The 23,366-nt window shown below is 36.0% G+C and overlaps 1 protein-coding gene across 1 annotated transcript in view; it reads right to left on the reverse strand.

The window, feature by feature from the left end:
- Cox16 (cytochrome c oxidase assembly factor COX16) overlaps positions 1–23,366 on the reverse strand; it is a 25,049-nt gene continuing 1,683 nt past the window's right edge. Inside the window, exons 2-5 of the mRNA XM_005322847.5 lie at positions 17,940–18,340; positions 10,521–10,592; positions 3,596–3,658; positions 1–347 (exon numbers count right to left, since the gene is read on the reverse strand). Of these exons, the coding sequence (XP_005322904.1) occupies positions 231–347; positions 3,596–3,658; positions 10,521–10,592; positions 17,940–18,008 (321 nt within the window). The 5' untranslated portion in view covers positions 18,009–18,340 and the 3' untranslated portion in view covers positions 1–230. The remainder of the gene's footprint in view (positions 348–3,595; positions 3,659–10,520; positions 10,593–17,939; positions 18,341–23,366) is intronic.

Genomic DNA, 23,366 nt, shown 5'->3' on the forward strand with positions numbered 1-23,366 from the left:
TTTGGTAACAATATTCACATTTTTATTGAAAGGTATATAGATGTGCTCACCGCTGATACCTTCATTGGAAAAGGATTAGTTGCAAAGTATAAAGATCTGTACTTGACTTTTTAATCAAGATTATTGCCATAAGATTACTTATTTCCAGGTTTCTGCAGGTATGGAACTTTTTTCCCACTGGATCAGAAGTGTATCCAGTTGATAATATTTAAACAAACAAAAGAGAATAGTCATGTTGTCTTAGTCTTAAGGGTTTCTGAATTTTGTCCTTGGAGTAGATCAGGATCTTCCCAAGGTCTCGGACCTCGGATATTCTTCCAGTCTTCAAAAGTAGAGTCCTTTATTTTCTATAGAATCACAAAAGTTAAAAAGTACACATATTAGTGCAGGAGCCCTGCAGGTTTGATTAGGACATCACTGATTAATGAACAAATGAATAGAAAGAATTCAACAGGCACTTAATTAAATTGCTAACAAATAATCAACTGCAAAAATAATAACTGAAAAAGCAAGCATAATAACTGAAAAACTGCCATGTTTCTTAGGATTTGTAGCTTTTTTGATAGGCATTGATGTTAGTGCCTATCAAAAAATAATAATAAAATAATAATAAAACTACTAATACAGAAAGAGTGTACACACCTTATTTATTTTTAAGAGCACAAAGGGAGGAAACTGGAAAAACAAGTGTAAATCTGAATGCTGATCTAACATAAAAGACTAAAAGGGTTAGCATGGGTGATGGTTAAAAAGAGAGAAGAACACAGGTAGAGACCCTAAAATATTGTATAAGGAAGAAAAGAAATCAAGATGATTTATTTGAGCCTGGGCTTAAGAATGAAAAGACTGTTCCCATAGTTACCAAAAACAAAAGTTTTTTGAGCAATCAAAACTGTTCCAACAACAGTTTGGGGCATCCTATCTTTGTTTAGTATTAAGTGTCTCTCAAACATAGAAATGAAGGTAGGATAAAAGGGAAGATCAGAAACATTTCCTCCCTCCTCTAGTAACTACCACTCTGACAGTTATTTTTACATAACTGCTAACTTTGATCATTCTGGAATAAGTGAGCAAGATAAAAAAAAACAGGTTGAGAGAATACAGAATAACTTATATCCAAAGATGGGGAAAACGGGATAAGTCTATCTTGACATTTGGATTCTAAGCATTACATTTTCACTAACTATCTGCATAATTTTTAGCAAGTAATTTAAACCTTTTGGGAATTAATTTCTTATAAAAGTAATAATGAAAAGGTAGAACCAAATGTTCTATGTGGAGTCTTTATTTTAAAAATTTTATGACTTTTAAAAGGACTAGAAGGAATATCTACTCCAAAACAAGCACTTCATAGCATCGCTACTGGCACAGTACTAGTAGATATTCAAGTATTGAGTTACAGTTTTGGGCCAAAAAACAGCGAATGAGTGAATGAAAACATTGCTTTTTTAAAATCAGGAGTCTATATGCTCTAAAGATATGAAAAGATTTTCTAAAGTAATGGCCAGTATCCATTTAACTTAAGATATATATGCATAAGACAATTTCAAATCATTCTTAAATAAGAGGCAATGTCGGCAGAACAAATCCACCTAAGAGTGTCCAGTCTTTAAAGATCTTTGGAAGAAAAAGTTTCTTAGAAATTCTGCAAAACATGCAAAGTGGATGAACCACAGGTTGCATACATGCGCTGGGCAAGATCACTCAAGACTTACCATTTTATATCCAACTGCCACAGTAGTGAGTGTGGAACAGACTCAAGAAATGCCAAGAAAAAGTAGTGTTAGGAATACTGAATTTTGAGCTCTGCCTGAATGGAGATGTCTTCTTATTATCTTGCTGCTACCTTGACATACAGGTAAGACATCTAAAAAGTTGTCTTTTAGGAGTAAGCATTTTTCAAAATTCATTTTAGGTTCACTCCAAAAAATTTAAAACCGAACCCTGACAAGAGCCTCTGGGGAGACTGCAGAATAAGTCCCAAATCAAGTTACAGGGGCATAGGAAACAGTAGTCTTTCCAAGATTCTCCCTTACAAAGCACAAATCAAATTCGAAGTGATCAGCCAATTATTAAACTGTCTGGTAAAATGAAAAACATAAGAAGTTTCTTCAGTATAGTATTCATCACATATACCTCTCAACTAAATAGGACCAGATATACAAACAGGAAAGTGTGATCTAGTAAAAAATGAACAAATTAAAACAAAAAATTGAACCAAGTAAGACGAAAAACACACTCCCTTACCATATTCCATGACATAATGTGCCATTAAACTTTTTGACTGTGCTGATCACTTAGGTGGAAAAATGACACCCTGTTATAAGCCTAATTAACCCTATTATGTATGTTGAGCATCTCTTCATATGTTTAAAAATATGTATTTCCTTTCCTCTGAACTCCTTACATGCTTTGCCCATGTTTCTACTGACCAATTGAGTTGTTGAACTTTTACACATTGATGTAGATGCTTTCCATATTTAAATAAATTACTTAGCCATAAGATAAAAACATTTTTAGAATTTCTTATTTAACTTGGGACTTTATGTACAACATTTTGTTAGGCTGAATTTTTATGACTTAAAAACACAAAAAAGAAAATCTGCAATTTTTTCCTTCCTAAAACCTTTCATATTTTGTTTATTTTAAAATTTGTAACCTCTGTGGAATTTGTTTGTAGAGTATGAAATATGAATCCACCTTTATATTCTTTTCAAACTGTTACATAAAGAGCATCCCTAAGCCCAAAATATGGAATCTAAAATGAACCAGAATCAGAAACTTTTGGGGCACTGATATGATGCTTAAAACTTTCAGATTTGTGGCTGGGGTATATCTCAGCATGTGTTGAGGTAGTCGGCTTGATTTCCAGCACAGAAAAAAGAAAGGGATAGAGGAATGGGAGGGAAGAAGGAGAGTTCTGAGGGCCATTGTCAAGTAGGAATGACGCACATCGAAATTTCCTTGCCAAGCGTACCCCATGCTGCTTAGAGGACATTCGATGGGACAATGCATGCATGCTTTAATAAGGTGACCTTGCTCAAGGACCAAGGCGGATCAGGGTTTAGAGCTGATCAGGTTTGAGGAAGTAACCGGCTTGCCAGTTTAAGACAATGGGTTTTAGGGAAGTTGGAGATTGAAGATTATTGCTGGGATTAGGGTGTTCCTGCTGCTTGTTCCCATTGAGTTCTCATGAGATTAAAATGGGATTTGGAGATAGCCTCCAGGAGTAGGTGAATTGTGCGGGCAGAACGGGATTGCCCCTGGACCTGTGTGGAGGTGGTGTGAGAGTGGGAATAAAGAATTGCTGTTTGAACCTACAAAGGTGTGTGGTGGCTCGTGATTCTGGTGCCAAGCCGAGACCTTGGCAGGAGAGTCTGGGTGGGAAGAAGAAAACTAATTCATATTTTGAGTTTTCAGATTAGAGATGCTCAATCAGGAGTCTATCTGAAAAATTCCAAAATCTGAAACACTTCTGGTCCCAAGTAGTTTATCAAATACCAGATTTCAAAATAAATATTTTTTTCCTGTATTAGTAATTTAAGTTTATCTTAAGGCAGACAGTTTCAAAACATAGAGTATTAACATAGTGTACCTCATACTCTGACTCTAAAGATACTTTATTCATTTTCAGTTTTTTTTCCAATTCAGGATCAATCTGGAGAAAAGAAAGAAGAACAATAAGTTACCTAAATTTGTTATAGTCTATTTCCACTTTTAAAAGTTACAGAAGGGATGACTGGGATAATACAGCCAACTTAAAACACACGGCAAAACCTCAACCATCCATCCATTCCAGTCACAAAATGATATTAATGCAGTACTACCATCACCACTACAACTAACAATTGCTGATATCTATTGAGCATTGTTATGTGCATGGCATTTTGAAATGTACTATCTCATTTAATCCTCATAAAACCTATAAGTATTATCTATATCTCTTTAATTATATGTAAGGAAAATAGGACACAGGGAATTGGAATAACTGGTCAAAAATGCAGGCTTAGCAGAGAATATTGGCCCTTTGCCTTGAGAGGTCACACTATTAACCACCAACCTAAATTACGTTACACAAAAATAATATTAAAAATGTTAGTAAATATATTACTGCACTTGAAAACAAAAATAACACCTTCCGCAGACCAGAAAGAAAGAGATAGCTATAAAAATATTAAGATTCCATAATGGTACACAGGAGCTGATGCTATGTTACTTGTATGTGGAAAAGTTTCTAAAAGAGTATGATTGCTAAAATAAACAACAATAAATTAAATTAAAAGGTATAGCTGATCAGTGATGATTCTACAGACCCTAAGAACAATTAGTAAGCTAGAGGTATATCCAGGATTCCACTACAATGTTGCATAAAGAGTAGATTATATAACATTTTTATCAACCATCTTCCTGTGCCTTTAGTTTTTTTGTAAATGATTAAAAATGTGTCCACTGATGTCAAAGTAATTTGCAACAAAACCAGAAAACTATATGACCTGAGTCTCTTGGGGATTAAGAAGTAAAGACCCACTTACGGGGAGGATTTCATAAGAACTGAGAATTGAGGTTGAAAGTCCATTTTGTCCTTGGGCACACATGCCAAACCTGGTAGAGCTATAGAATAAGAGCTAAGGGTTGAAACCAGATAGATGGCTGCTGATGGGGTTAAAGACATCATCCAGGCCTCTAACAACAAAAATAGAGATAAAAGAACTCAGAACAGTGATCTCCCTCAAAGAGCTTCTAAACTCATAAGTTAAGATTATACAAATAGGCTGGAAAATCTTTGAAAAGTAAAGCTAAATATCCTGAAGTCCCAACTGAAAGTCATATAGGGCTACATTCTAGGTATGAGGAAAAACAGAAAAAGACTAAGTCATAATTTTAAACTACAACCAAGCCATGACCTGGATCACTCCCAGATATTAGGGGGACTACTGCCCCACTCTATATGCCTAACAAAACAAAAAAAGCAACCTTTCTGGAAGAAAACAATACTATCTCTACAGCTGTTTATAACCAATGACCAATATTTAATGTTTAATTTAAAAATTAAATTTAAAAATTGAAAGGCATGTTCAAAGGCAGTCATACTATCAAAAAACAAAAAATAATAGACAATAAAAGTACATTTAATCTTTTTAACTAATATTTTTAATTCTAATTTGTTATATATGACATCAGAATGCATTGCAATTCATATTACACATATAGAACACAATTTTTCATATTTCTGGCTATATATCTAATCTCGATCCATATGTTGGAAAAAGGACTTTGAAGTAACTATAATTCATATATGTTAAGACATTAACAGAGAAAGTGGATAAAAATATGGTACCACTGAAGATTTCTCCAAAGTAATGGAATACTTTAATACTTTAATTTATTAATTTTAATAAAAATTAAATGATACAGTTCAGAAGTAAGAAACCTCAGTCAAGGAATAAGAGATGGAACAAGCAAAAGACAGGTTTAGTGACTAGAAGATGAAACAACAGAACATATACAAATCAAAATACAAAAAAAAAAAAAATGGGGAGGGGAAGAAGCCAAATAGAAGAATGTTAGATATACTTAAGTAGTCTAATATGCATCTTGGTGAAGTCCCATAAAAGAAGTAGAGACAAAACTGGGCAAAAGTAACATTTTATAAGACACTGACAATTTTTTTTACATGATTTCATTTAAATTTTTCAAAGAAATCAGAAGACAATTTGAAATTCCATTTTTTTTCCAAATCAGAGTACTTAAGAATTATGGTAAACATTTTGTGTTGCTATCACTCAGACCGTCACTTGGTACAAAACAGAAAGCATAATGCTTGGTCAGATTTTACAGAATCAGCTCTATACAGTAGGGGATAAACAGATCTGGTGTTAAAATTTCCTCTTTTGTTCACCCAAGGATATTTTAGTTCTAATCTCTGAATCAGAATTTGATTCAAGAAAAATGTAGTTAGCTACTACGGTGCACACCTGTATCCCAGCAACTTGGGAAGCTGAGATAAGCAATGGCAAGTTCAAGGCCAGTTTGGACAACTTAGTGAGATCTTGTCTGAAAATAAAAAAATACTAAGGGCTAGGGATGTAGGTCAGTGGCAGATGACCCCTGGGTTAAATCCCTAGTACCAAAAAATGGGGAAAAAGTTTTAAAAGTAACTTTATCCAGTTTTATAGGTCAATCAAGGAAAACAAAATGAATGTTCTTTTTTTTTAAAAAAAATTATTTTTCTTTTTAGTTTATATATGACAGTAGAAAATGAATGTTCTTATTAGCATGGTCTGCACAAGTCAATTGAACATCTGCTATTTTACACTGAGTATTTTATTTTGGGGGGAGATAAATAAACTTATGAATGATTTCATATGTACCTGCCTACTTGCCTGTCTCACCCTGGATATGTGAGATTCAGTCTTCATATGTGTTTTCACATCCCTGTCTCCAATATGCCCAATTTTAATTCTTTTTTGCATTGTGTTGTATGCTCTGTTTTGGTTATTTAACTCCTAAATCCAATTATATGTGTCCTTTTCATCTGTCATTAAAATAACAGATTTATTTAGCTTTCTTTTTCAGTGATGTCTGGATCACATTCACAGGAGTATTTTAATTGTTCTCATTTCCATTATCTAAATCTTAGAAAACAATATTGATAATGTTAAAAATTAAACTAGCCACTACCTTGTTACAAAGCACAATAGATAAGCAAAGTCAAAGACTCTTACTATTCACAAGTGCAAGGTATAAAAACAATTTACTTAAACTGCACACTTATATCACTTGGAATGATCCAACAATGGAAGATTCATTATCGTAGATCCACGACTGTTACCATCAGAATTCAGGAGAAAAAACAACAGCCTCTACGGATGGCAGACAAACTGCCATATATACATCACACTAAAAAAGAAAAGATGCTCCTTTCAGCTCTTACTGTTTTTGTGGGTCTTCTACTTTTCTCTCAACTTTCAATACCCATTACTGAAAAGCAGGAATTTTCTTATCATTGGATGCCAAATTTTCAGTATGAAAATGATTACAGTCTCAGGCAAAAACTACAATCTCTGGTCACTCCATACCATTATTGTCTTCTTTCTCCTTCTCCCAATTTCTCAACTGAACTCATTCTCCTTTGGTCTTGTCAACTGATTTTGTTTAGTGCTGAGGATGTAGCTCAGTGGTAGAGCACTTTGCCTAGCATGCACATGGCCCTGGGTTTGATACCTGGAACAACAAATTTAAAAAAAAAAAATCAACTTGACTTTGCCCTTTAGACCCTAGTCTCAATCTGCCTTGGACCCAGCAATTTTGCCCTCTTAGCCAAATCCCCATTGACCTCAACCTTTCAATCCTTACAACTACCATCAATCTCAACTAATCTTATGATCTCAACCCTTAAGGTTCAAATTTATCCTCTCAACATCAGCCTACCTCATCCTTGCTAAGGCATTTGAACTCAGCCTCAACCAAACACTGAATTCTTTGGTTTTCATCTGAATTAGACTTCACAATATCAACCACCCTCAACCTCTCAATCTCAGTTGGCCTTGTCCTCTGATCTTTCTCACCTCAACCTTGCGCTCTCATCCTTCTCCTACATATAGACCTGACCTCACTGGTTTTTTTTTAAAGACGCATTTATTCAGCATCATGATCAAACTATTACATTTAGCAATCAACAGCATAGGTCACCAAAAAAAAAAAAAAAAAGTCTACATTAAACCCTTTGTTGGAATACTTTACACTTTTCACACAATAGAAACTAAAATAATCTGTTATTCAATTAGCCCCACAAATACAGTCCTTGAGTTTTGTTGCCCATAAACATAATTATTAACGAGTACTGTCTTCTTTATAGCAGCTAGGCCCGCCACCACTGTGCTTGGCTGACTATAACCTGTAGCTTCCCTGTCACTTCTCTGGCTCTCCTTTCCTGCTGAGTTTCATTTCCTGGCAGTATGAAAACCTTCTGCCACAGCCAAAGCTACTGCTGCTGCTGGAAACACCACAGCCACCTTGGTTTCACAGTTTGGCAAGGTATTGGCCTCCACCACCATAAGGTCCAGAGCTTCTGTCTCCAAAGTTTCCACCATTCATGGGTCCAAAATTTGATGATTGTTTTAACTGCCCAAATCATTGTAGCCTCCACCACCTCTAAAATTGCTTCTGTTATTACCAAATCTAACGTAGTCACCTGCACTGTCACGATATCTACCACCACCATGGACACTACCAAAGCCACTACAAACACTCAAGTTTCCTCCACTACCAAAATTGTCATTTCCACCAAAATCACCTCCATGACATGACCACCACCAAATTTTCCAGAACTACTTTGACCTCTTCGGCTAGATGAAGCATTAGCCACTGGCTTCCTCACTTCACAGTTGTAGCCATTCACAATATGGTATTTCTGATGACAATCTTATCCATGGTCATCAAAAGTTACAAAAGCAAAGGATTTCTTCCTTACACTGTCTCGGTCCATCATGATTTCAATAACTTCACTTTTCCCATACTGTTCAAAATAATCTTGTAGATGTGATGTTCTTAAGTGTCTTCTTTAATGCCACCAACAAAGATCTTTTTCAGTGGGTCCCTGGTCTTTGAGAATCTTCTCTTGAGACAACTCTATCTGGTTCCATAACTCTTCCATCCACCTTGTGTGGTCTTGCATTCATGGCTGCATCCATTTCCTCCACTATGGCATAAGTGACAAACCAAAGCCCCTGGAGCACTTTGTGTTTGGGTCTCTCATTACTACCCAGTTCGTGAGTGTTCCACATTGCTCAAAGTGGTTTCTCAGACTCTCATCAGTTGTTTCAAAGCTTAGCCCTCCAAAGAATAGATTCTGCAGCTGTCCGGGCTCTTAAGGGAACTCTGATTTAGACAAGATGGCAGTATGATACTTTCTCAGCAGTATGATACTTTCTCAGCAGCATTCCCGGGCAGAAAGCCTGACCTCATTCTTTTAACCTTATTCTCTTGACTTCAATTGACATCACCTTCTAAACTTCAATCAACCTCATTGTCTTGACCTTAATTACATTCTTCTCTTTATTTTGCCCCCACACTCTAGGCCTCTCCTTTTATCTCAACCTCCCACATTCTCTTCTTAGCTGAATAACTAGCACCACAATTTATCCAATCCTCAAAATCAAAACTTTGAAACATTTTAGAATTACTCTTATATTCATATGACATACATCACACTGTGTATCAAATACAATCAATTCGATGCTATAATTTATTCTGGAACCCATTCATTTTTCTTTATTTTCATTGCGAATGCTTTATTTTGGGTACCATTATTGTTTATGTACTCTGATACCACAGAGTCCTAACAAATCTCTTTAAGCAATCTCTTCCCTTCTATATTGCTCTCCCTGTCCCCATCCATCCTCTTTACTCCATTGCAAGAGACATTTCTAAATTGAAAATTGATATACATACATTACTTGTAAAAAGCTTCCCATATCAAATAGGTGGCACAAATAAAAACTACATACTTCTCAATGACTGTGCCAGAGTTCTTATATAACACCTGGGGTGGATTTGATAGTATATGTGTAATAATAGAAGGTGATCCTAACTGTACCCCAATACAGCCACATGACCTCAAGCAAGATACTTAAGTTTTCTGAGCTTAGAAAGCCCATTTTCCTCACATGTAAAATGAAGGAGCTAGTACAGTCCTAGCACAAAGTAGACATTATAAAAAGGCAGGTATCTTTACTTATAATAAAAGATAATTTTTCCTTTCTTTCAGTATCAATTACTAAAGATATGTATCAATATAATTAATACAATTATTAATATTAAATAATTAATTTTAATTGGAGAAATAAAATGAAGATTTTTGATCCATGTTCTTTAGTCCCTTCTAAATCCTAAAAACAACTAAACCAATGTATGGGAGAAAGCTAATGATATCTCAAATTTCCTAGTGAATAGACAGAAAGATTACTAAATTCTTTACATCAATCACTTCCATGTGATCATTAATGATATTTTAAAGAATAAAGGCCAGTTATGGCAGTGCACACCTATAATTCCAGCAGCTCAGGAGGCTGAGGCAGGAGGATCTCGAATTCAAAGTCAGCCTCAGCAATTTAGCAAGGCCCTAAGTAACTCAGTGAGGCCCTACCTCTAAATAAAATACAAAAAAAAGGCTGGATGTGTGGCTCAGTGGTTAAGTGCTGCTGGGTCCAATCCCCAGTACCTAAATAAATAAACAAGCCAGCCTCAGCAACTTAGTGAGGCTCTAAGCAATTTAGCAAGACCCTGTCTCAAAATACAAAATAAAAAGGGATGGGGATGTAGCTCAGTGGTAAAGTACCCCTGGGTTAAATTCTCAATACCGAAAAAAAGAATAAGAAAGTGCTGAGGTATTCAGAGAGATTGAATACTGGCTTTGAAAAACAAGACAAACTTAGATTGCTAAATACTCGGATCATTTAATTCTAAACCAAAATATACATATACACAGACACAAGTAAAATTCCAATTACAATTCTTACTTTAATCTTCACAGCATCATATCGGATTTGTGAAAATTCACGAAGACCAAAAGAACCTCCAACAACCAGCAACTAAAACAAAGAAAGGAAACAGTTAAACAAAATAAAAGAGTAGATTTTATGCACAAATTGCTTATCTAAACAACAGCAGAGACAGACTACAGATCCTATAGATTAGTCCTCCTTTCAGAACTGATGCAGTGGATATAATTCAAAGATATTCCACAGATGCCTGAAACTTCAGATAATACTGAATCCTACATATACTATGTTTATTCCTATACATATATCTCTATAATAAAGTTTTTTTTTTTTTTTTTTTTTTTTTTTTTTTTTTTTTTTTTTTTTTTTTTTTTTTTTTAAAGAGAGAGTGAGAGAGAGGGGCACAGAGAGAGAGAGAGAGAGAGAATTTTAACATTTATTTATCTTTTCTTAGTTCTCGGTGGACACAACATCTTTGTTGGTATGTGGTGCTGCTGAGGATCGAACCCGGGCCGCACGCATGCTAGGCGAGCGCGCTACCGCTTGAGCCACATCCCCAGCCCAATAAAGTTTAATTTATAAATTAGGCACAATAAAAGATGAGCAACAATAACTAATAATAAAATAGAACAGTTATGATAATATACTATAATAAAAGCTACTTCAGACATAAATTGTTTATTTCTGGAATTTACCATTTAATATTTTCAGATAGCATTTGACTATGAAATCACAGAAGTGAAACCTCAGACAAAGGAGGCTACTGTAACAGTCCTGGAAAAATTTACATTGTTATCAAATACCAAAATTAGCACCTTATAACCTGTACTTGGTCTTATAGTTTAAATTATGTCATGTCAAACAAATATTACTTGATCCTTACAACAGACCTATCTGTTAAGGGGGAAAACCCATTTAACAGACGAGGAAATAAAAATAAAAACACAGCTAACTAAATGATTAGCCCATTGTTATATTAAATTTGGCCTGAGGCTGTTTCTATTCTTAGAATTCCTATCACTCTAACTTAGTAGGTAAACAGAAATTTGATTAGACCATGTTCAAATAAAGCAAATGCCTAGCTGTTACCAATCAAGCTATTTCTGTACTTCATTTCCTTGTTCTGTCTATAAATACTCACTGCCCAGGTCAAAGAAGGGAAATTCCCAAACCTCTTCTGGTTCTAAATGCTGCCTGATTCATGAACCTTGTTTGCTCAAATACTGTAAAATTTGTTTCCTTTAAGTTTTTCTTTTTAAAAAAATGGTATTGTATTTTTTATGCCTTAATTTATTTATTTATATGCAGTACTGAGGATTGAACCCAGTGCCTCATGCATGCTAGATAAGCGCTCTACCACTGAGCTACAACCCTAGTCCTGAAATTTTTCTTTTAACATGACTCCTCATGGTAAACATGGAATACAACTCTGACCTATTTCTTTACGTCCAGGATTCTTTCCACTTTATGATTTTGCAAAATAAGCCAACTGGAAAATATTCTCTTTTTCTTATCTAGTGATAAAGGAATCCTGTGAAATATGCCACACTTTTTAGAATTTGGTGAAGTTTTTAAAAATCCCTCAATTGTCACTGCTGCTTTACCATCTCCTCTAAAAATTTAATTGGCCTTAATCTTCCATTCTAAAGCTGCAAAAGTCTAGCCATTTGGAAAAAAGTTTGATTCCTATCTTACTTTTTATATTATTGTACTTTTACTACTGATTAAAGAATTAAATATAAAAAGTATAAATTATAAGCTCTTACAATTTTGAAGGGAGTATCAACAAGACATTGAAGCCATGAATTTTTCAGTCCAATACATGTACCCACATAAAAGTTTAAAACTTCTACCCTGACAAATAAAACAAAAAGAACATAAATACAAAAGACAATAAATCAGGAAAAAATATCTGTTATATGTTAAGCGGATAATACCTGCAATGTCAATATGTAAGAAATTCATCACATAAGTAACTTTGCCCTTTACTTTCAATATGAGAATGCATACCCCTAGTTTTCTTACTTCCTCTCAGTTTCCTTTTATCTTCTCAATATTGGAGTACACCCAAAGGCTAAGTGTTTTCACTCCTTCTGCCTATTATCAACAAACATTGAGACCCTAGGTGATGTTATCCATTTCCACTGACTTAAATAGCCTCTATGGCCCAAACCTCCAAATGCATATTTTTAGTGGGAACTACTATACCAAACTGAATACCTGCTTTCTTATTTGACACTTCTCTTCAAAGTCTAACAAGTATATACAAATAAACATAAAAGATCTTTACCCCAACCTTCTTTCTGTCCCAACCCACCTCTAACCAACTTTTATGATCCCAGTAGTAAATGTCAATTACTTTCACCCATTTCTTGAAGTCAACTTCTTTGTTGTCATCTTAAGCTCCTAGTTCATATCTCCTATCTAGTTCATCTCTGCATTTTGTTATCTCTACTTTCAAAATATTTCTTGAATCTGACAATTTCTTACTATATTATGTTCTAATACCCTAGTTCAGGATACCATTGCTTTCCTGGACTTATTCATTCACAGAACCCACATAATGCATAAGAAAGAATTTAGTCTTTGTCCTAGGTTTCTGGAAGTTGTTTCAAACTTGGAATTTCCTGATAGGACTGTCTTTGTTATGGTGAATGCTGGGACACAAACATTAAGTAAGAGATGCAAGATGGGCCCCTAGACAGTTTCAGAACAGAGAGAGGCTGGACATACTGGAAAGATCAACTGAGTGATAGAAGGCTATGGCTTTGCGCTGAGTGATATCAACCTGACCTCTAAACCTCCAGGAAAGGGAGCACAGAGGTGGAGACTAAACACAAAGTCTAATCATTCCTGCCTAGTTAATGAACCCCAAGAAAAAAAATTGGACACTGAGGCTTGGTTGAGCTTCCTGATTGGTGAACATATCCACGTGCTAGACGGGTTGACATGCTGTGATTACAAAGGAGGACAGAAGCTTCACATTCAGGACCCTCCTAGATCTTGCCCTATGTGTCTCTTCTTTTGACTAGTCCTAATTAATAAACTTTATAAGGAAATAGCAATTGTGAGAATAGAGCTCACCTGTGTTCTGTGTCATTATAGTCAATACTGAACAAGAGGGAGTACAGGGAACACCTGAATTTGTAACGAGTTGTTCAGAAGCAACAGTTAGTTTGAAAATCCCAGAGCTTCCACCTGAAGTGACAGTTCTGTGGAAGGTTGTGCCCTGAGGTTGTAAAGTCTATCATAATACTGGGACTTGCCATATGAACTGTACTGCACCACCCACTATTACCTTAAAATCCACACTTCTAAATATCTTCATTTTTGTACTGGATTCCATCTTCTCTTATCTACTAAAGAATATTGATTAATCACTTTTCTCCTCTTCTATATCATCAAAATTTTGCTCAGTTCTTCATGAATCATCATAAAAGGCTATTATTTCTCCTTCTTATTAACAAATTTTTCTCGATCTTACTTTCCCACCATCTATTTCTTTATTTCTATTTGGAGTAAAACTTCTCAAATGAGTTGTCTAGCCAAAAACGTACACTGGAGAAAAGATAGCCTCTTCAACAAATAGTGCTGGGAAAACTGGAAATACACATTAACTAAATGAAATTAAACCTCTATCTCTCACCATGCACAAAATTCAACTCATAGTGGATCAAGGACCTAGGAATTAAGCCAGAGACCTTGCACCTAATAGAAGAAAAAGTAGGCCCCAATCTTCATCATGTAGGATTAGGCCCCAACTTAATAAAACTCCTGTAGCACAAGAATTAAAACCAAGAATCAATAAATGGGATGGATTCAAACTAAAAAGCTTCTTTTCAGCAAAAGAAACAATTAGTGAGGTGAATAGAGAGCCTACAGAATGGGAGCAAATCTTTACCACAAGCACATCAGATAGAGCACTAATCTCTAGGATATATAAAGCCCTCAAAAACCTTAACACCAAAAAACCCAAATAACTCAATCAATAAACAGGCCAAGGACCTGAACAGAGTCTTCTCAGAAGATGATATACTGCTGGGGTCCAGCCCTGGTGGGGATCCAGGGGTCCTGAAGGAGGAGTAGCGTTGGCAAAAGATGATGAGATGGAATGACAGGCTGTAAGTTACAAGCAGCCTCCAGAAAAAAACTGCTGCCCCTAAAAGGGCCTTTATTTTTATACCTTTTTTACAGGTGTTTTTTCAGGTAGTTAATGAATAGCCTCAAAGCCCAAAACTTCTTTGACTTATATAATTTTCAAGAGTTACAATCTTTTCTGACATACATTGATAGATACCTAAGATATTATGTACGTTGTTTAAAATATTTTCCTGTAACCTTAGCCAATCATGATTAAGCTTTTACATTTTCACCTCAATCACTAGGTGCTAGGCTACCCAACTAGACTACATGTCTCTGGACCTATTATTAACTTCTAACTTTAAAGCATACCTATAATTATTTCATTAACCTTTAACTTTTAAGCATACTTATGATAAATGGTAAGTTTTCTTACTTCTAAACTAAAATCCCGGTAAAACGCACTTAAAATAGTGAAAGTTTATTACTTAAAAACCCTACTACTCTGAAATGCCTCTAAAATATATGTTACTTTTACATTATTTTATTTTTAATTTCCAAGGTAATTTCCTTTTTTCATATGATCTATTTAATTGCTTTCTTAAAGAGTTTCCTGGATCTTTGGTCAAAGTACACCAATTCTTATATCTTTGTAATCTTTAACTAAAGGGTAGGCTTTGCACCTCAACCCATTTGTCATTTATATTAACTATGTGTTTCCCATTCTCATCATAAATTCCTGTGTAAGGCAAAGGAGGGGTCTGTTGGTGGGGGGAATGTATGTCGCACAGGTTGTGGCTTTAGAACGGATGGCTTAGTATAAACTCTTAAGCTTTTCTCAGGAACCTCAATTTGCAATCTTTTCCCTGTGAATTTCTTGAGGAATAACACTATTGTTTGTATCCTGAGAGATACTGAAACACACCTTGTGGCATGTCTTAATTTTGTATCCTTAGTCTCTTTCTGGGAATTTTCCTGCAATCTCGGGCGACACATAATTTTATTATTGATTGACATACGCCCTATTATCCATATCATGAGTATCATAAACAAAACACTTAACATTCCCCATGGTTCCAGTTTCCAGATGGTGTGGCCCTGCCACAGCATCCCCCCATGCTGAGACCCTGTCAAGACAGTGGGTGCAGGAACACTTTCACCAATATATAATCAATCAATAAACATATGAAAAAATGTTCAACATCTCTAGCAATTAGAGAAATGCAAATCAAAACTACTCTAACATTTCATCTCATTCCAGTCAGAATGGCAGCTATTAAGAAGACAAACAACAATAAGTGTTGGCGAAGATGTGGGGAAAAGGCACACTCATACATTGCTGGTGGGACTGCAAATTGGTGCAGCCAATATGAAAAGCAGTATGGAGATTACTTGGAAAATTGGGAATGGATGCACCATTTGACCCAGCTATCCCACTCCTCCTTTTATACCCAAAGGACTTAAAAACAGCATATTACAGGGACACAGCCATATCAATGTTGTAGCAGCACAATTTACAAGAGCTAAATTATGGAACCAATCTAGATGCCCTTCAGTAGATGAATGAATAGGGAAACTTTGGTATATACAGACAATGGACCATTACTCAGCATTAAAAGAGAATAAAATCATGGCATTTGCAGGTAAATGGATGGAGTTGGAGAATATAATGCTAAGTAAGCCAATCCTCAAAAACCAAATGTCAAATTACTTCTCTGATATAAGGATGCTGATTCATAATGGGGATGGGGAGAAACATGGGAGGAACAGACAAACTTTAGATAGGGTAAGGAAGGAGGGAAGAGGAAAGGTGGGGAATGCGATAGGAAAAATGGTGGAATGAGACAGACATCATTACCCTAAGTACATGAATGAAAACACGAATAGTGTTCAATCAGACATGAAAAATTGTGCTCTATTTGTGTAATATGAGTTGTCTTGCATTCTGCTGTCATATATAACTAATTAGAATAAATAAAATTTAAAAATGCTCACAGAAAAAAAAAAAGGAAGAATACTGCTGATGTGGTGGCGTATGCCTGTAATCCCAGCAGCTCAGGAGGCTGAGATTGGAGAATCAAGAGTTCAAAGCCAGCCTAAGCAATGTCGAAGCGCTAAGCAACTCAATGAGACCCTGTCTCTAAATAAAATACAAAAGAGGGCTAGGATGTGGTTCAGTGAAAGAGTCCCCCTGAGTTCAATTCCCCGGTACCAAAACAAAACAAAACAAAAACCCTAAATACAGCATTTTTCTCTACAAAATTATTTACATGTTTAGGGCCAATAAACATATAAAGCAATCTACAGTTATATACTCAGGACGAAAGCTACTGAAGTACTTTCAAGTTCATGAACTAAAAACAAAGGAGAAAAACCCTGGACAGTACTTCAGTATGCAGTGGTTTTATGACCTTGGCTTTCTTTAATAATTTTGAAAAGTAAGAAACTCAAACTGGCCTCCAAAGGAACATGCTGGTGACTCAAAGCCAGTGACCACAATCTCAGTGTTTACAAATGGCAGAGGACATTTTTATATACATGCCCTATAACCTACAGCAATGTAATTACTATGTTATTTTTACAAAGACAGTTATCTTTAAACTTTTACAAGCATATTAAAAATTTTTCTAAAGATGAAATTTAGTCCTGCTGTAACAGCAGAAGCTGGTAAGTTCACCTGTGCCAATATCCATACCAAAGTATTAAACTATTCTGTAGTTTTAAAGCGGCTTTTCTTCATATGCTTGACTTACGTGATTTCATGTACTATGACATAAAGGTTTGCTGAAGCGAAATAACTTGTCCACGATTCAACAGCAAATAAAAGTAGCTGTCGGGATTCCAGCTCTGATCGGTCTTATGTCAGTTTGAATTTCATCCTCGTGACATTACGGGAACTCAGCGCAGAATTCAAAGCAACCATATAAGCTACAGTGCTTTAGAAACATTAACTAACACAGTGACCATTTGAGGGGTGTCACGGGTGGCAGACACCGTACTGAACATTTTATTCACAAGATCTTATATGATTCATCACAAAACCCTTGAAACAAGCTAACATCCGGGCTTGAGTAAAACTCTGGTTGATAAGTTTTCCGAGAAATGGGGACAGTAACAATCGCGTTCCCGATGGAAAGAGGCCGCACAGACCCCGCTCACCAGAGAAAAGCGGGACCGGAGAGCCTACTACGAGCGGGCAAGAACTCGAGGAAACCATTGCCTGAAAGCTCTCAAACCTGTCGCTGTCCACTCCTTTCCAATCTCGGCCGTCGGACTTCCGTGTAGACTCCAGCAGGCTGGAGCCAGCCAACCAGGAACTCGCCCCCCTCCAGAGTTCGGGCCCACAAATCCACTCACCAACATCGGGACGCCGTAGCTAAGGGTCTTGTTTTTGCGCAAGGCACGCAACACTGCTGGTGCAACCATGATTGAATTCTCCAGTTCGCTGAGACGCCCCTCCGCTCAGACCCAGTGAAGTCTCGTAAATTTGAGCAAAGGAAGGCGTTCCAGCCTCATCATCTCTCCTTTGCTATCTGGTTTCCGGTCCTACCAGGCAGAACTAATCGATTCATCGTAACACACTCCCGCGACCGCCCGGAAACGGGGGAGTCACCGCTTTAGTTCCGTGACGTTGAAGGGGCTTAGGGACTTGAATCTGGTTCCTGATCCCCATCAAATTGGTGTGGAGGCCAGTACCTCACATATTCTGGGTCTTGACTAATGTCTTGGAATACTCTCTGGCACAGTCACTCGATAAACTTAGGTAAAAAAAGAAAAAAAAACATTTTTTGAAGCTAATACTCTATAGTCTATGCCTACCTATAAAATTTTTTTAAAATAAATCGCTAGAAAGTTTAGATTGAATGTAATCGCTGTTTTACCAAGTTTCACCGAAATGTAAATGCTAATGCTGGACCTGTGGGATAGCCTCCAATATTCAGTCATTTATGAAAGCCTATTTTCCACTGATTCAACCACAATACCTTTTTGCGTGCCCTTGAAAGGCTATAGGAATACAGATGAAAAGATATTCCCGTCTTAAAGAAATTGGAGATCTAATGAGCACATAAATGAATATATCTCTAAAGTACTGTGATAGCTAGCCTAGGGAACAAAGTCACCACGGTGACATTTGCCAGAATTAATCAGAGAAAGCTTCAGCAATGAGTGCAGATGACATAGAGCAATGAGCGTCTCCCATACTATTCCTGAAATCTTTCTATCTGCCCCTGTCACCGACACGTTCCTGGTTATCATCTTTCCATCTACTAAAGCAGCCCCCTAATGAATTTCTCCAGAGGAGAAATGCCAGATCTACCTTTATGCTCCTCCAGTGACTCCCATGTCTATAGGACTAGGGTCAAATTTTAAAGATTCTTCACACTGCTGAAGACATAATCTGATGAGATTCTGCTTTTACTTAGTGTTCCTTCAATTTCCTTAGCAAGAAATTTAAGACCCTTTTTAATGTGACTGTGGCCTGCCACTGTTCACTCCATATTTCATCCTGAAGGCCATACTATTTCTTGAGTATTCCATGAATTTCTGTCTTCAGTATGCAGCTCCCAGAACACAAGTTTTTGAAGTCTCTCTTACTCTCCATTGCAAATCATTCCTTCCTCAGAGCTCCAGTAATCTTTTACTAATATCACACAGAACTGTCACACTGTATTATCATTTTTAGCATATTAGGTAATTATCACTTGGATTAGCATATAAGCAAGGTGAAAACAGGAGAATGGGAATAATATTCCAGTTTGAATATGAAACTTGAGGAGAGAAGCATCATTTGCATTGAGCTGAGGGAGACTTGGAATGATCAAGACAAGGTATAAAGTGACTGTTGGCTAATTCTTTGCCTTACCCCACTTGACTATGGAAAAGAGAATTTGCAAATGTGGGGACTAAAGTAGTAGAAAGGTGGGAGGCCTTAGCATAAAAGGTTAAGTAAAACTATACAGGCAAATAGGAAATTATGTAGATTAGTGGGGAAAGTCTGGAGCAGAATTTAGAACTGAAGGAATGGGTTTATAAACAGGGTTGCTATGGCTTATGAACAGGATCTTCTTTAATGCTGGTGTTTCTTTATACTGTATTTTGGGTTGGTGTATGCTTGTCTTTTAACTCAGCTCTGTGCAGACATAACCATATGGGGCTGCAGGATTAGAGAATTTGTTAAGTATATAACAGAGTTGAATCTTCACTTTATTTACTTCACTTTGGTTTTGTTTTGGGCACGGGGTTACTGGGGATGGAACCCAGAGTTGCTTTACCACTGAGTTACATCCTCATCCCTTCTTAAAATTTTAGGGTCTCACTAAGTAACTTAGGTTGCTGAGTCTGGCCTTGAACTTGAGATCTTCCTTCCTCAGCCTCCTGAGTCACTGGGATTATAGGCGTGCACCATCATGCCCAGCTTCACTTCCCTTTGATATTTCAAAATTCATGCAACATTTAGGTTATACAAATCTATTACTTTTCCCACTTTACCTCAGATCTTAGAAGACAAGACGGATGTTCCAAACTCCAGTCATTATTCTACCAATTCACTACATAAAAATTACCCACTGGATCCTACTCTATCAAAGCCCTGCATCCGGATAGTAGTTATAAATTATATACATATATTCTGGATAATCCCTTTTCGGATAAGGCACATATCCAACTGAAGTGACCCTAGGTCTCTAGTCTCTTGTTTGTTCATTTATGTAAGCATTCATTGATACTTTTGATAACCTTGAAGGAATAACTTTAAATATAATAGCAGGAATTTCAAGTATCCTGGCAGATTGTCAGGGCACAAATTTGGAGTCAATGAGGAATTTAAGCACCTATCAAGTCACACTATCTCTGTGGTAAACTCTATTAAGTCTATACATAATGCTCACCTTAAACATCACTACTGTATACCTCAGTTTCTCCATCTGGAAAATCAGAATAAGTGATAACTTGTCAGTTTATAATTCTCACCCCCCAAAAGAACAAATTTCTCATCAGTATGGAATCTGTTGCTTTCCCCAAAAATATAACAAGTTCTGTGTTTCCAGTGTTCATAAACAGTCAAAAGTTGATTCAACCATTTTAACTGTCACACATGGGAAGTTATAAAAATTTATATCTGGGATATAAGAAATCTCTTCCACCCATGCCAGTCCCTGAGGACTTGTATAGTCTTGATGTCTAAAAAAGTTATCCAGGTATATAGCAGATACCAATGTCTGCTCTACCAGCACTTAAGTACATGGGAGCACTTTGAAAACACTAGTCCTTTTTGAGAATTTTAGCACTGAATTAATTTACAAATTACGTCTAAAATTCATGGCTATTGTATGGAAAGACTAGTTACTTCATGAATCTTTGTATTTGTAATGCCATTATTATCTACTATCCAATTTAATTGAAAATCATTCTAAGATTTGAGGCATGATTCATTTTATAGTGAGCTGAGACTCAGCAAGGTTTAAAGGCCACACTTTGTATACAAATATCCTACATAGAACCAACCTTTCTGTAGAATTTGAAAATATCGATTACTTTCTACTCGGGCTATTTCACTTCCAAGGATCCTTTTGAACTGCGACTTCTTGTCTAGCCTTGCAAACCTTAAACTGGAATCTTTAGTGCTTTTCCATTTTCTTCTTCCAGCCCAGTATGCTTCAAAATCCCTTAGAGAACTAAAACACAAACTGCTGAGCCCCATCACCAGAGTTTCTGATTCAGGAGATAAGGGATGAGGCCTGAAAATCTCCTTTTCTAACAACTTTCTAGGATATGTTGAAGATGCTGGTCCAGGGACTATATTGTGAAAACCACTGCTCTGCTTTCCCTAAATAAATCCAATTTTCATTTGGGCTTCAAATTTTATCACAGTGTAGGTGACTTCTGCTACATTTCCAGAAACTGGAACTAAAGTTTGAATGTTTTTCTAACCCTTCAAGATCAATATGCCACAAAAGATATAATGTTTTAGTCATTCTCCTCAATCTAATTTCTATAGCTATCATTAAAGTAGTTGAGACTTCAGTTCAACTTGAAACCAATTAAAATCAAGTTCTTGAAATTATTCAACTAGAAAATCAACTGTTTCTCCTTTAGTTCACATTCCTCTTGTAACAGTGATCACAACCATTACAGTTTTAGAATTTATCCTCTATTGCCATATTACTTTTTATGGGGTATAAGTTAAGGGATAAATGGAACCATGCCTAATACACTTTGGTCTTACATGACTTCCTGATAATGCTAAATCATAATTTATAATTTTTAAAAATAAATTAAATGGTAAAAGCTTCTTATAACATACTACATAGTTAAGAATACCGTTAGTGATTTCCAAACCAAGCAAAAACCTGTTCTGTTTCATTTTAGAGAGAATAAAAGGTTAACTATTTTGCACAAAAGTGCTAGAGATCTCTTCTGTATACAGACTAATGACTCTGTAAGGATTTCAGAGTGTAGTGTCTCAAAGTGTACTACTACCTAAATTATAGTAGATTTCATCAGGTGGGGCAAAGCAGGAACTCGCCTTCCAGTTGTTATAGGCCTAAAATTTCATCTGAAAGCTTTTTCTGTCTAAATATTGTCAACTATATTAAAGATGGTTTTCTTTTGGGAAGGCAAATGTGTGCTTTCATGATACAAATCAAGGGTGAAACAGGATTTTATTTATTGCAGTTTTTTTTAATTTCCAGAAAACAATTTAGAAATATAAATGTTTGACTCCAGAGCAAGTATACTTTAATCTCAAACTTTTTGAAAAGGAAACCATTAAAAAAAAATGGCCTGTCTATATATGTGCATTTTATATTGTTTGAATATCATTTGTTGTCCACCACTAGCTTTAAAATAGATTGGCCAACTATCATTGTACACAGTTGCCTGCAAAACAAACAAAAAGCACATTATTCTAATAAAAACTAGAACTTGATACCTCAAAGTAATCACTTCTTCAAGTAACCACTTCAAAAATCAAATAATATTACTGAACCTATTTTGCTCTCATACAATATACCAATAACTGAAAAAAGTTTTTCAAAAAACAAGAGTTTTATTCACAGGGTGACCCCATGTGAAGACAGGAGAGTAGGTCTCAAATCCACCTCCCCAGAAATAGGATTTTGGGGTATTGGGGGTGGGGGCAAAAAAGTAGACTGATCTAAGACATGGAGAAAATGGCAGTATGGAAAAGTGAAGTAAATGGTGGTCTGTGCAATCACAACGAAATTTCACGGCTCTTCACATAGCACATGTTCAGAAAGTTCTGGTGCTAGTTTCAAATGTTGACTCTCAAAACATAATTATTAACTAGAAACAGAAACTTTTCTCTATAAATTCTTTTTTCCCCTATTTTTAAAATAGGGAGAAATAATTTTGATTTGATTGGTATATTTTAAGCATTAAAAGAAATAACTTATACAGTCAATATAGCTATTTTTATTGTGTGCATCCTTGAATCCTGAATAGTGTTTTGGCCATGATGAGAGCCCACAGTCAAGTCTAAAAATGGTCACAATTCACCTCTTCCAAAATTACAATAGGGAAAATTGTTGGACTTTCCCTGGTTCCTATTTCTTAGAGGACAGATTTTTAAAGAGTTACTCTAGAAAATGTCAATGCTTTTCAAATTGGGGCTCAAAGGAGTCAACATTGGGGAAACTTCTCTCATTTTTACTCCTTAAGGCCAGTTTCAATCTGCAATAGGTTTTGGCATTGATCCTCAAACAATGAATTAACAAAGACTATTGTTTGGGGAACTACAGTAACATACTACATGATATTTGAGTC

Source organism: Ictidomys tridecemlineatus, chromosome 5 (genome assembly GCF_052094955.1).
Source record: "Ictidomys tridecemlineatus isolate mIctTri1 chromosome 5, mIctTri1.hap1, whole genome shotgun sequence".
NCBI classification, from domain to species: domain Eukaryota; kingdom Metazoa; phylum Chordata; class Mammalia; order Rodentia; family Sciuridae; genus Ictidomys; species Ictidomys tridecemlineatus.